This window comes from Pseudophryne corroboree, chromosome 2, assembly GCF_028390025.1.
Source record: "Pseudophryne corroboree isolate aPseCor3 chromosome 2, aPseCor3.hap2, whole genome shotgun sequence".
In the NCBI taxonomy this organism is placed as follows: Eukaryota; Metazoa; Chordata; class Amphibia; order Anura; family Myobatrachidae; genus Pseudophryne; species Pseudophryne corroboree.
This window is the reverse complement of record NC_086445.1, coordinates 515,625,789-515,640,654: the sequence shown is the minus strand read 5'-3', so window position 1 is coordinate 515,640,654 and position 14,866 is coordinate 515,625,789. Positions and strand designations below refer to the sequence as shown.

Genomic DNA, 14,866 nt, shown 5'->3' with positions numbered 1-14,866 from the left:
ACTTTTTTTTGGGGGGGGGAGGCACAAATATTATTTATATATTTTTTAAAATATTTTTTTTTTTTTTTTTTTTTTTTTTATTGCTGGAACGGTAAAATCAGGAAAAAAAATGGCGTGGGGTCCCCCCTCCAAAGCATAACCAGCCTCGGGCTCATTGAGCTGGTCCTGGTTCTAAAAATGCGGGGGAAAAATTGACAGGGGATCCCCCGTATTTTTAAAACCAGCACCGGGCTCTGCGCCTGATGCTGGTGCCAAAAATACGGGGGACAAAACGAGTAGGGGTCCCCCGTATTTTTAACACCAGCATCGGGCTCCACTAGCTGGACAGATAATGCCACAGCCGGGGGTCACTTTTATGCCGTGCCCTGCGGCCGTGGCATTAAATATCCAACTAGTCACCCCTGGCCGGGGTACCCTGGGGGAGTGGGGACCCCTTCAATCAAGGGCCCCCCCCCCCCCCCAGCCACCCAAGGGCCAGGGGTGAAGCCCGAGGCTGTCCCCCCCCATCCAATGGGCTGCGGATGGGGGGGCTGATAGCCTTTGTGATAAAAAAAAGATATTGTTTTTTCCATTAGTACTACAAGTCCCAGCAAGCCTCCCCCGCAAGCTGGTACTTGGAGAACCACAAGTACCAGCATGCGGGAGAAGAACGGGCCCGCTGGTACCTGTAGTACTACTGGAAAAAAAATACCCAAATAAAAACAGGACACACACACCGTCGACAGTAAAACTTTATTTCATACACCGACACACACATACTTACCTGTGTTGACACGCCGACTGCAACGATCACCGACGATCCGAGGGTACCTGTCAAAAAATTATACTCACCTTCCAGCGTCCAGAGGTCCAGGTCCAGAGGTAAATCCACGTACTTTGTAAAAAAAAAAAACGATCACCGAGCCATACCGGACTAGAAAGGGGTCCAATGTTTTCACATTACACTCCTTTCTCCCAAATGCCGGGACATCACGTGACTCCTGTCACTGATGTCCCTTCAGCCAATCAGGAAGCGCTACTGCCGTGGCGCTCACCTGATTGGTTGGACGCCGTCTGTACTCTGACAGCGCCTCGCAAAGCCGCTCCATTACTTTCAATGGTGGGAACTTAGCGGCTAGCGGTGAGGTCACCCGCCGGTCAGCGGCTGACCGGCGGGTGACCTCACCGCTAGCCGCTAAGTTCCCACCATTGAATATAATGGAGGGAGCTGTGCGATGCGCTGTCACAGCGATCAGCCAATCAGGTGAGCGCAACGAAGTTGCGCTTCCTGATTGGCTTAGAGACCTGTCAGTGACAGCTGTCACTGACAGGTCTTATTCGTGGAAAGGTGTCCCATGTGTCAGCATGGGACCCCTTTCAGTCCGTTTTTGGTGCGGGTAAATGCGTTTTATTTTTTTGCCAAGTACGTGGATTTATCTCTGGACCCTGGTTAAGGTGAGTATATTGAACTTTGCTTTTCAGGTATCCGTGGATTCTACAGGGAGAAGAGGACCGATGTCGGCGTGTGAACATAGGTAAGTATGTGTGTGTCGGTAGTGTGAAATAAAGTTTTACTGTCGACGGTGTGTGTGTCCTGTTTTTATTTGGGTATTTTTTTTCCAGTAGTACTACAGGTACCAGCGGGCCCGTTCTTCTTCCGCATGCTGGTACTTGTGGTTCTCCAAGTACCAGCTTGCGGGGGAGGCTTGCTGGGACTTGTAGTACTAATGGAAAAAACAATATCTTTTTTTTTATCACAAAGGCTATCAGCCCCCCCATCCGCAGCCCATTGGATGGGGGGGGACAGCCTCGGGCTTCACCCCTGGCCCTTGGGTGGCTGGGGGGGGGGGACCCCTTGATTGAAGGGGTCCCCACTCCCCCAGGGTACCCCGGCCAGGGGTGACTAGTTGGATATTTGATGCCACGGCCGCAGGGCACGGCATAAAAGTGACCCCCGGCTGTGGCATTATCTGTCCAGCTAGTGGAGCCCGATGCTGGTGTTAAAAATACGGGGGACCCCTACTCTTTTTGTCCCCCGTATTTTTGGCACCAGCATCAGGCGCAGAGCCCGGTGCTGGTTTTAAAAATACGGGGGATCCCTGGCCGATTTTTCCCCTGCATTTTTAGAACCAGGACCAGCTCGATGAGCCCGAGGCTGGTTATGCTTTGGAGGGGGGACCCCACGCCATTTTTTTTTCGGGGTTTTCCCCGTTTTTTCCCGTTTTTTAAAATCGCGGCAAAATCCGCCAAATCGGCCGATTTTCGCCCGCGACTCTGGCGAATCCGTTTTTCATTGCATATGGTGAATTCCGGAAGCCACCTTCCGGAATTCACCTGGCGAATTTGGTCGAATTGAAAAAACGGCGATAATTGCCGCGAATTCGCCCGCTATTGCATATACCCCATAGTCCGTAGTGGATGCTGGGCGCCCATCCCAAGTGCGGATTGTCTGCAATACTTGTACATAGTTATTGTTACAAAAATCGGGTTATTATTGTTGTGAGCCATCTTTCAGAGGCTCCTCTGTTATCATGCTGTTAACTGGGTTCAGATCACAGGTTATACGGTGTGATTGGTGTGGCTGGTATGAGTCTTACCCGGGATTCAAAATCCTTCCTTATTGTGTACGCTCGTCCGGGCACAGTATCCTAACTGAGGCTTGGAGGAGGGTCATAGGGGGAGGAGCCAGTGCACACCAGTTAGTCCTAAAGCTTTCTTTAGATGTGCCCAGTCTCCTGCGGAGCCGCTATTCCCCATGGTCCTTACGGAGTCCCCAGCATCCACTACGGACTATGAGAAATAGAATTATCGGTAAGTAAATTCTTATTTTCTCTAGCATCCATAAGGGATATTGGGGAAGACTTAGTACGATGGGTATAGACTGGGTCCAAAGGAGCCAGTGCACTTTAAATTTCTTCACTGGGTGTGCTGGCTCCTCCCCTCTATGCCCTCTCCCACAGGCAGTTTAGAAAAAAGAGCCCTCAGGAAAGTATGCACATCTCTGAGCTCCAGAGAGTTTTCTTCAATTTCTTTTAAACGTTTGTTATTTTCTGTATGCTGTTTGGGCAACAGCATACCTGCACCGTGGGAGTTAGGGGGGATGACGGTCACTGGCCTTGCGAGGTGCAGAGCTGCTTACCCGCTGCAGAACCACCGTCCTGAGGGGTTGTTTTTCAGCCGCACACCCCTAACATATGCCTGAAGGTGACGACTGTGGTGAGTACAAACTGGTGGCCCCGCTAGGGGGTCCCCCAGTTCAAGGTGCGGCTGAACGCGGGCGCGGCATACAGGACTTTCCTGGGGGGGACCCGATAGAGCCCCCCATGTAGACTGGCATCAGATAGCTTGAACTAGCACTTGTGTGATGTTTTTAAGCAGACAGGAGACTTTGCCAGTATAAAAAAATCACTGTAGCTCTGGCGCCATTGGAGGGGGCGGAGCTACCTCAGAGCGGGACCAGAGGCATTTTGGCACCTTCCTCTGCTTAATGCAGCCACAGACTGCACACAGCGCTTCCTGCCTCACAAGACACGCTGGAAAACTGGTACAGGGTGTAGCAAAGGGGGAGAGACACTTTTGTACATTATCTGGGTCCTCTACAGGACAGAAATTATTATTGTTACTGTGATATAACTAGCTGTCAGCCTCACTGGGACTGTGTAGCTAGGGGTGTGCTGGTCTCTCTCTCTCTCTCTCTCTCTCTTTTTCTCTCTTTCTCTCTCTCTCTCTCTGTGTCTACTCTCATATACAGTATGGGCAGGCTTGAAAAGTATTACTGTCTGTGTGTGGGTATATGTTCTTGTGCTTACTGTGAAACATGGGTAATCACAAGTTGTATGTCACACTAGATTCTTTCCAGTATCATCTGATTCTGTTTCTTGTGAACAATGCAGCCAATCTTCAGAAATCAGTGAAGGGTCAGGGGGAGAGGGTCCAGAGCCCTCCTGGCTAGGGTCTCTTAAAACAATGATGCCTGATATGTCATCCCAGCTCACTGCTAATGTACAGAAAACTCAGCTACTACAACAGGCTGTTGCAGACTTAGCTGCTAGGGCAGATGTTACACAGCCCCCACCCCCCTCTCTCATGCAGCACCACAGAAGCGTGGTTTGCCTGCTCTACTCTCTGATTCAGATGAGGAAATACAGGAGGATGGAGAGGACTTGGATCCCGTTAGTGGGATTCTAAGTCTGCTCAGGGTATTGAACCCCTCATTTTGGCTATATGGGACGTGTTAAAGCTCCCTCTAGAGGACACTGCGTCACAGCAGTCATTTTTCTTTACACAAAACAAGCCTAATGTCACTTTCCCTGATTCTGCAGAGTTAGATGACCTTTTCAAGTTGGCCTGGAAACATCCAGACAAAAAATTCCAAGTGTCAAAAAAGTTTTTGCGCACTTTCCCATTTGCTCCTGAAGGTAGGAAATTTTGGGAAGAACCCCCGGGGGTTTGATGTATCAGTCTCTCGACTGTCCAAAAAGGCGGTGCTGCCTGCCCCGGGCTCCTTTGCTATAAAGGATCCTGGGAACAGAAAAATAGAGGCTACACTAAATCTATTTACTTGGCAGCAGGTGTATCGAAAAGGCCAGTCATAGCGGGCTGCTGGATGACCCATGCTATTCATTCGTGGGCCACTTAAATTCAGGAGGGTCTCTCCGGGGATATGCCTCTGGTCACTACGGTGACCCTCCTAAAGGCACATTCAGGACACTACAAGCGTTCTGTGTGATTCGCTGAAGGAAATGGGGAATATTAATGCTAGGACTTCTGCCATTGCAGTGTCGGCGCTCATGGCCTTGTGGTTGCATCAGTGGATAGCGGACGCAGAATCCAAGCGCAGTGTAGAATCCCTCCCCTTCTCTGGGGAATGGCTCTTTGGGATTGAGTTGGATACATGGATTTCCTCTGGGGCCCCGCCGGCGAGACGCTCCTACCCGGGGCCGTCTATTCAGTCCTTTCGGTCTAACAGATTTAAATCTAGGGCCAGAGGTGCCTCCAATGCGGCTAGAGGCACCAGAGGTAAGACAAGAATGCCTGCAAACTCCGATTCTCAGGAACAGTCCACCAGATCTGCTTCTACTGAGGCCTCAGCATGACGGTGACCACCCACCCCGAGTGGATCTCGAGGTGGGAGCCTGACGGCGTCACTTCAGCCGCATCTGGGAGGTTTCCTGTCAGGATACCTGGGTCAAGGATCTCATTTCTCAGGGCTACAAGCTGGAGTTCGATGGTGCTCCTCCCCAACGATTTTTCAAATCAAGCTTACCAGCTTTGGAGGATACGCAGGTTACGTTACGACGGGCCATCCAAAAGTTGGTCCAGTCCCATGTCATTGTTCCAGTACCAATACCACAATGAGGGTTACTACTCAAACCTGTTTGTGGTACCGAAGCCAGACAGTTCGGTAAGACCCATTTTGAATCTGAAGTCCTTGAATCCTTACTTAAAGGTGTTCAAGTTCAAAATGGAATCCTTGCGAGCAGTGATTGCGGGCCTGGAAGACCAGGAATTCATGGTTTCCTTGGAAATCAAGGACGCCTACCTCCATATTCTGATTTGGCCACCTCATCAGGCGCACCTGAGGTTTGCCCTGCTGGACGATCACTACCGATTCCAGGCACTGCCCTTCGGCATGTCCACAGCTCCGAGGGTATTCACGAAGGTGATGGCGGAGATGATGTTCCAGCTCCGGATCCAGGAGGTCAATGTTGTCCCTTACCTGGGCGATCTTCTGATAAAAGCAAGATCCAGGGAGCTTTTATTGCTCCATATCGACCGCACTATCCACCTTCTGTCACACCATGGGTGGATCCTCAACTTACAGAAGTCCCACCTGGAGCCAACTCAGCGGCTCCTGTTCCTAGGGATGTTGCTGGATACTGTGGCCCAGAAGGTGTTCCAACCGGAGGACAAGGCGAGAACACTTCAGGAGATGGTCCACATGGTGCTCCGATCTACTCGAGTGTCTATCCATCTTTGCATAAGATTGTTGGGAAAGATGGTCGCCTCACACGAGGCGATCCAATATGGGAGGTTCCATGCCAGAACATTTCAGTTGGATCTCCTGAGCAAGTGGTCCAAATCACATCTACAGATGCACCGGATGATTCGGCTGTCACTTCAGGCCAGGATTTCCCTCCTGTGGTGGCTGCAGTCCTCCAATCTACTGGAGGGCCGGAGTTTCGGGATTCAGGAGTGGACCCTCCACACGACGGATGCGAGTCTACGAGGATGGGGAGCTTTCATCCAAGGGGCGCAATTCCAGGGAAGGTGATCAGCCCGCGACAGCCTCCTTCCGATCAACATTCTTGAACTTTGGGCGATCTACAATGCTCTGCTTCAGGACTCTTTTCTGCTCAAGGATCATGCGATCCAAGTACAGTCGGACAATGCCACAGCAGTGGCGTACATCTATCGGCAAGGGGGTACGAAAAGCAGAGCCTGCATGCGAGAAGTGTCAAGGATACTCCTCTGGACAAAAAGAAATGCAAGAGCAATGTCCGCAATCTTCATTCCGGGAGTAGACAACTGGGAAGCAGACTTCCTGAGTCGTCACGATCTACACCCGGGGGAGTGGGGTCTCCATCAACAGGTGTTCCAACAGATCATCCACGGTGGAGCTGCCACTGATAGACATGATGTCTTATCATCTCAACAAGAAGCTTCACTGGTATTGCTCACGAACCAGGGACCCTCAGGCGAGGGCAGTGGATGCACTGACATCGCCTTGGCCTTACCGGCTGGTCTACCTGTTTCCTCCGATTCCGTTGCTCCCAAAGGTGCTCAAGCGAATCAGAAATCAAGGAGTCCAGGCAATTCTGATTGCCCTCGATTGGCTTAGGAGGGCATGGTACGCGGATCTTCTGGACATGTCCGTCGAAGACCCTTGCCCTCTACCACTTAGAAGAGATCATCTTCAACAAGGACCTTTTCGTCTACCCGGACTTACGGCGACTTCGTTTGATGGCATGGAGGTTGAGCGAAACATCCTAACTCATATAGGCCTTTCCAAAAAGGTTATTGCTACCATGGTTCAGGCCAGGAAACCTGTGACGTCAAAACACTATCATATTTGGAGAAGATATGTCTCTGGGTGCGAGGAACGCAAGTATCCACCTGCAGAGTTCCACTTGGGACATTTCTTACGTTTCCTGCAGTCTGGTGTGGATATGGGCTTGTGTCTGGGTTCCATTAAGGTCCAGATTTTAGCTCTCTCCATTTTCTTCCAAAAGAAATTGGCAGTGTTGACAGAAGTTCAAACTTCTTGAAAGTGATACTCCACATAAAACCTCCTTTTGTGCCGCCTACGGCGCCCTGAGATTTGATTGTGGAGTTGGAATTTCTACAGTCCTCCTGGTTTGAGCCTATGATGACGGTAGAAGACAAGTACCTCACGTGGAAGACCGTGATGTTACTGGCCTTGGCTTCTGCTAGGCGTGTCTCAGAATTGGGGGCCTTATCGTGTACAAGGTCATACTTGGTCTTTTACGAGGACAGAGCGGAGCTCAGGACTAGGCAGCAGTTCCTGCCGAAGGTTGTCTCTGCGTTTCACCTGAATCAATCTATTGTGGTTCCGTCCAGTTTTGACTCTTCTGCTCCTCCAAAGGCATTAGATGCGGTGCGAACCTTAAAGATCTACTGTATGTCAAGCGGACGGCTCGGATCAGAAAGACCGATTCCTTGTTTGCGCTCTATGCGCAGAAAAAGGGTTGTCCTGCTTCGAAGCAGTCTATTGCTTGTTGGCTTAGGCTTACTATACAAGATCTGTGGTCTCTTCCTGGGCGGCTTCCCGAGGAGTCTCGGCATTGCAACTATGCCGAGCTGCTACCTGGTTGGGGAAGAACACCTTTGTGAAGTTCTACAAGTTTGATACCCTGGCCAAAGAGGATACCCAGTTTGGGCAGGCAGTGCTGCAGAAGTCTCTGCACATTCCCGCCCGTTCTGGAAGCTTCGGGATGTCCCCATCGTACTAAGGGGGTCATCCCGAGTTGATCGCACCAAGCAACTTTTTGCTGCTGGTGCGATCAACTAATCTCCACCTATGGGGGAGTGTATTTTAGCATAGCAGGGCTGCGATCGCTTGTGCAGCCCTACTATGCTAAAAAAGTTTCACTCAAAACAAGAGCAGCCCTAGACCTACTTACCCTGTGCGATGGATCCAGCGATGATGGGCCCGGCTTTGATGTCACTCCTCCGCCTTCCGTTTGCCTGGACATGCCTGCGTTTTGCTTACCACTCCCCGAAAACGGCAGCAAATGGTAGGTTGACGCCCTGGAGTGCCCTCTTGCTGTCCATCTTCTTTGCGGGCACTGCTGCGACTGCTTTCTTCTCTGTAAGCGTCGTTGTAAGTCGCCGTGCAACGTCGCACGCGCATTCCAGACCTGTTCTCACCGCAGCGAAGAACCGCTACGTGCGAACGGGTCGGAATGACCCACTAAGTCTCCCCAATATCCCTTATGGATGCTAGAAATAGGATTTTAATTACCTACCGGTAAATCCTTTTCTCGTAGTCCATAAGGTATACTGGGAGCCCGCCTCAGTGCGTTGACTTTGCTGCAGGTTCTCTGTTATGTGGTTACCTGTTCAGCTGTTGCTGTTATTGTTACCAGCCGTTGCTGGTTGTTATATGTTTGTGGTGTGCTGGTGTTAAATCTCACCACTCTTTGTTGTCATGTTCCTTCTCTCATGTATATGTCCTTTCTCCTTCGGGCACTGTTTTACCTATAACTGACTGTAGGAGGGGGCATAGCGGGGAGGAGCCAGCACATCCAATGAAGAAATTTAAAGTGCACCGGCTCCTTTGGACCCCGTCTATACCCCATCGTACTAAGTCTCCCCCATATCCCTTGTGGATTATGAGAAAAGGATTTACTGGTACGTCATTAAAATCCTGTTTTCCTTCCACCTGTGTTCAATTTTAAGGGGGGTATTTATCAAAGCTCCGAGAGAAAGTACTAGGCAATCAACTTCTACCTTACAATTTACAGGCTGTGTTTGAAAAATGACAGGAGCTGATTGGTTACTACTTAATCTCTCACAATTTTATCTCTCGGAGCTTTGAATATTTTAACAAACATCTTTGTGCAGTTCCCTCATTCCAACCTAAGGCTGTCTCTGGCATTCATATCAACCAGCAGCACTCTTTGGTGTGTGGTCTGTGGGTGTGTCTGTCTCGGGAGTTTTGTTGTACTGACTCCTTTACAAAGGTCTTATGAAGGACTGGAAGTGCCTTTGTTATGGTTGCTTTTGGCATAAACCTTTATGAGGTGGCTGTACAGTCTCTGACATTCCTAGTTGAGTGTGACCTTGGCACTTCCCATCGATTGTGTTCTTCTACCCATGAAGGCAAAAAGTGATTTTTACCATTAGATACTTTTCCATGTTTGCTGATTTTCTCTGATCCATTTCCTGTCCACATGCTGGGATAATTGTGAGGAGAAGCAAAGGAATATAGTGGCTAGGATGAAGTACAGTATGTGCTTTTTTCAGTGCCCTGCCTCCTAGTGGTGAAATATTACTCACTGTCTGTGTCCTTCTGCCAAGCAATGAGGAAGCTGGGGTAACAAGTTGTACTGCATATAATTACCTTGTTTTAACATCTTTACACTAGCCAAACATGAGTTCAAATTAAGGCTTCCTCAATATTATTGAACTGTAGTCTTATGTATACAAAGTGCTGATACTTATATTTCATAAAACCAAGTTTGTCTTGCAAGTCATGGTTAGGTTGAAACTTAATGACTGACCCCCTAAATTTCCATTTTCCCTCTTGCCATGTACCTATGCCATGTACCTTATGCAGAAATCTGCATCTATAGACTACATACCCCTCTTGTTTTATATCAAGACATTTGCTTGTTCCATGGTTTGCTCATGTGTTGTTGTGTTTGCATATGTGTTATTGTGTTTGCATTGTTGAGTTGTTGTGGTTCATGCTGCACTAACCCCCCATCTCTCCTCTCATCTCACGTCACGTCACCTCCCTTTCCTTGTGGAATGTGTTAACTTTCTGTTGTGCTGCCATGGTAACATGTCCCTGTCGGCTTGACTATTCTGCATTACAGATTGCGGAGGTAAGTGTCATAATGCTTGATTAGTTTTTAACCGCCACTTTGTCTCTGACTGTTTATGCCCTGTTTTTTCTGTGTCTTGTATGTCATGCATATCTGTAACCTCATTCCCATACTTCCTCTCTCCCAGTTCCATGACAAGGTAGTCCCCATGTTGGAGACTCTAGAAAGCATGGCATCCCGCCTACACATGCCTCCTCTGATACCTGCAGAAGTGGAGAAGATTCGTGATTGCATCAGTGAGAACAAGAACACACTTATGGAACTTGAGAAATTGCAGCCCTCCTTTGAAGCTCTTAAACATCGTGGAGAGGAGCTAATCAGTCGCTCACAGGGAATAGACATGGATCCTGCAGCCAAAGGTTGGCAAACTATTTCTATCGTCAAATAAGCACCTGTTGTCATTTGTGTGTATTACAGTTGGCCATATAAAAAAAACAGTAGCCATGGTGACTAAGGTTTGGGGTTGTTTCATGTAGGTTGGTTGCTATGGTAGAAACATTAGTCTGGTTTATAGAAACAAAAAGTATTCTGTCCTTATATATAGATATATATAGATATATATATATATAGTATTTATCTATATATCTTGCCTTCGGTATCAGAGTTCTTTGGATACCTAAGAATATTTTGAAATACATATGCTAAATCTCAATTCTCATTCATCCTTTTTCATGACATTGGTGCCATGGGGAAATAAAGCGAACATCAGGAGTTTGGAACTCGAAATAAGTGTAAACTGCTTAAACCACTCCCTCTTCTATATCCCCACCTGCAGGGAACTCCGTTTTTTTACATTTTTATTAAGTACCCAACAGGACAGGTGTTTCGGTAGTTATATATTAAGAGTTTCCCAAAGCGGTTATTATTACCACTCCTGCAGTCTCCTTGCTGTCTACAAACCTGGTTGGGTGTGCCTAGGGAAGGGGGTGGGGGAATCTAGAGGCACCTATGTAAGTGTCTACCTTCTCCCACTGACGGGATGGTATTTGTAGTCACAGTGGGGACTGGAGCCTACATCGGGTGCAGAGCAAAGGCATGGGTTAGGTACAGGTAGCTGTGTTTTTGGGAACTCACACTAGGCACAATTCAGACACGGGAATGTTTGGTTGCATTACAGTGATTGAGCCTCTGCTGGACTCTGAGTGTGGTGCAGCCCTAGGCAGTATGACAATACCTCCTTGACAGGCTCTGGGTCACTGACTGAAGTCCACCAAAATATACAGTTCTATCACTCTGGCTCTACCTCTAATGTATCTTCAGCTGCCAGTAGAGGTCATATGTTTGGGTCTTCAATTTCACAAGACATTTGCGTTTACAGCACAAAATACAAAATAAGCTAAACAGAAAGAGACGTTAGCAGTTGGGTTGCATTTTTTAGGAACTAAAGGGGACAACAGTGATATGCATGAGTAAACTGCTAATAGCCCTTCATCTACAGATCGCAGTAAGCGAGCAGGGCAGTAAGGAATTAGAAGCTGCTTCAATTACCTTGGTCCCTGGTCATGTTAGGGCTTTGAAAGTCCGTAAACCATTCTTGCAATAGATTTGCCATTTTACAGACAGCCAGTGAAGGAAGTAGAAAGTGAGTGTTATGTGGCTGGCACAGGGCTGGATGGTTAATAGTCTGGCAGCTGCATTTTGTACAAGCTGCAAGTGATGCAATTATTTTGCTAGGAGACCCAGGTAGAGGGCATTGCAGTAGTCTAGACGTAATGATTGGAGGTAGTGGAAAGTTCTATTGCACCAGGACGTATTTATTGTATCTCATGTAAAACACCTATTTTCCTACCAATAATTAACACTTCATACAAATCATCAGGGCATCTTATTGCGTTAGGATATAACTTACTGAGTTAATTTGTGTATTCTGAAAGATATGCTGTTTGTACCAGTAACTTTTTTATCTTTACACCTGTTTCAGCCATTCAGGATATACTGGACAAACTATTGTTCTTCTGGGAGGATATCAAAGCCAGGGCAGATGAACGTGAAATGAAGTACCTGGATGTTCTTGAACTGGCAGAGAAGTTTTGGTTGGATATGGGTTCATTATTGACAACCATTAAAGACACACATGAGATTGTTCATGATCTGGAAAGTCCTGGAATTGATCCATCCATGATTAAACAGCAGATTGAGGCTGCAGATGTAAGCAACTTCCAGCATGCTTCTTTCTGTTCTCCATCGTGTAAAAAAGTTGCAAAACATTGTTTTAATATACTTTTATTATGTTTTTGTTTTTTTAGACTATTAAAGAGGAGACAGATGGGCTCCATGAAGAACTGGAGTTCATCCGGATCCTCGGCGCAGACCTCATATTTGCATGTGGAGAAACTGAAAAACCAGAAGTGAAGAAAAGCATCGATGAGGTATTTTTTCATGGTCATTTGGCATCCTCTACTTTCTTGTTTCTGTATATTGTTGTTTAGGCTCCAGTCTACTGTTTTTCGTTCCTCAATGACAGTCACCTTCTATTCTCTATTGTAGCGTGTCCTAATCTTCCATTCCCATATATCGCTCCTATTATTATTATTATGATTATTATTATTATTATGTGACTTTGTGGAAATGTTTTTGACAAAATGGAGGTGTCATTTTGACAACGATTTGAAACTGAATGAAATAGAACATAGCCTATGCAGGAAATGCTATTTTAATAAGATATGGGGCTTTGTGAATGTTGCTATGTGCAACATTTTTGAAAGGTAAAACAGTTATAACACCTGCACAGTTAATACATTGAGGCCACAGGAGGATCTTATTGTAAGTAGCGCTTGATGCATGTCTTTGTATATGTAGAGAGTGTTACGTACGTACTTCTGTGTGGATGGATAGAGATAGATATAGATAGATTTATATATGAATGTATTAAAAGTTGCTTGCAGGTGCTCCGAAAGGCGTCCTTCCCTGCAGTTTGTAACAAGGAATGTGATTGCTAATGCGGTCGCATCCCTTCTTTGGTACCCCTCGGCACAACTGCGCATGTGTTGTCTGCTGAGCATGCATGCAAAGGTGGCCATTTCTGGGGATATCACTCTCCCAGTAATTCTGTGAAGAGTAGCCTATAGGCTACAATGGCTAATGCTGGGTGGGGTATGGAATCCCAACAGTGAAGATGCCGGCAGTCAGAATACTGATGCCAGAGTCCCGTCAGTCTGCATCCCGGCACATTTTAGTAAGAATGGTAACCCTTACCTAACCCTTGCCCTCCCCTCCCGCAGCCTAACCCTAATCCTCCTCTACAGCACAGTTTAACCCTAATCCTCCCCTACCACAGCTTAACCCTCCCCTTCTTGCAGCATAACTCTTATCATCCCCTCCCGCAGCCTAACCATAACATTCCCCTAGTGCCTATCCCTAAACAACCCCCCCCCCCCCCCCCCCCCTCTCCCTCCGCAGCCTAACCCCAACCCTCCCCCTTATACTTGCATTTGGGATGCTGACTGTCAGGATTCCGGTCCCAGTATCTTCACTGTTGGAATGCCAACTACATTCCGCTACTGCCATCTAAAGATAGCGCTAGCTATCTGGGCTTCGCATTCCAGAGCTTGGTAAATCCTGCAATACACAAACCCTGATGGAAACCTGCATTTGCAAGTGAAAATGGGAGACTGCAGCAGATATCTACTATAGCTGCTGCGGCCTCCCATGGATACATTCGGGGCTACTTAATATTTGCGGGAACCCCGTTTTCTGGGAATATCCCACAAATATGAATTGATAGATATGCTCCAATATCTGTGGCGCATCCCTTTCTCTACTCCAGATGCTCTATTCTATGGGAACATTAGGCTTTTAGTCTTATGACCACTTCAGTTAATTTGTGGATTTTGCAGAGTCTTTTATTAGAATACATGTTCGTCAAGGCTCTACAGTAATGACCCTCTGAAGTATTGTGGTCCCTTTAGTGAAACTCTTGATGTTTTACTATACAGCTGGACTCCTGCTTCAATGTTTTTCTTGTGCTGTAATATTGGCCTGAAATCAATCTGTGCAGATGTCCACTGGGTCTCTTACATAAGACTTTCACAGCTTCACACTTGGTGACATCTTTTACTGCTCCCAATTAGCCTGGCTCAAGCTACGTAGGTTATAGAGAATTACTAAATGCTGATAATAAAAGTTAGCTGTTGTCTTGCAGCACTGTGAAAATACATTTATTTCATAAAGAGTGAAGACTGATGCTTTTATGTAAATTTTCATACAAAAGTCATCAACTTTATAGCAGTTGCTGACACATTGGGCCTAATTCAGACCTGATCGCTGCTGTGCGCACAGCAACCGATCAGGTCTGAACTGCACAAGCCAGACAGCCGATGGCCATCTCAGCCCTGCGATCGCCTCTGCCTGAATGACAGGCAGAGGCGTTCGCTGAGCGGGAGGGGACGGGTGGCCGGCGTTTTGGAGGCGCGGTCCGGGCAGCGCAGGCGTGCCTAGACCATGCAGGGCGCGGGCCGCGGCACGCAGCCGCTGCGACCCGGAGAGCGATGAGTAGCTCCCTGCCAGCACGCAGGAGCTGCACTGGTAGGGAGCTACTCCTCAGGTACAAAAGCATCGCCGCTGTACGAGTTTGATTTAGGCTCATTGAGCTTACTCACATGTAAACTGCTAACAGCTCTTAGATGTACAGCTGAGTTAGAATAAATGTCAAGTGTACAGCCAAGTAAGGATCCCAGGAAAGGCATTCCAACTAATGCTGTACAAGAAGATGACTTACTCTGGGTAATATGTTCTTTGGAAGGAGGTGGAATATGCCAGTTGCAAAGAAAAATTTAGTATTGTTCATATTAGTCTATGAAATTAGGGCTTTCAAT

General features: G+C 47.4%; 1 protein-coding gene across 19 annotated transcripts in view; it reads left to right on the top strand.

Moving 5' to 3' along the window:
* Positions 1 to 14,866, top strand: part of MACF1 (microtubule actin crosslinking factor 1) — a 564,002-nt gene that overhangs the window by 418,235 nt on the left and 130,901 nt on the right. For all 19 annotated transcript variants that reach the window (XM_063954114.1, XM_063954106.1, XM_063954121.1 and 16 more), the window contains 3 exons: positions 10,180 to 10,411; positions 11,974 to 12,200; positions 12,299 to 12,421. In XM_063954114.1, coding sequence (XP_063810184.1) covers positions 10,180 to 10,411; positions 11,974 to 12,200; positions 12,299 to 12,421 — 582 coding nt within the window. The remainder of the gene's footprint in view (positions 1 to 10,179; positions 10,412 to 11,973; positions 12,201 to 12,298; positions 12,422 to 14,866) is intronic.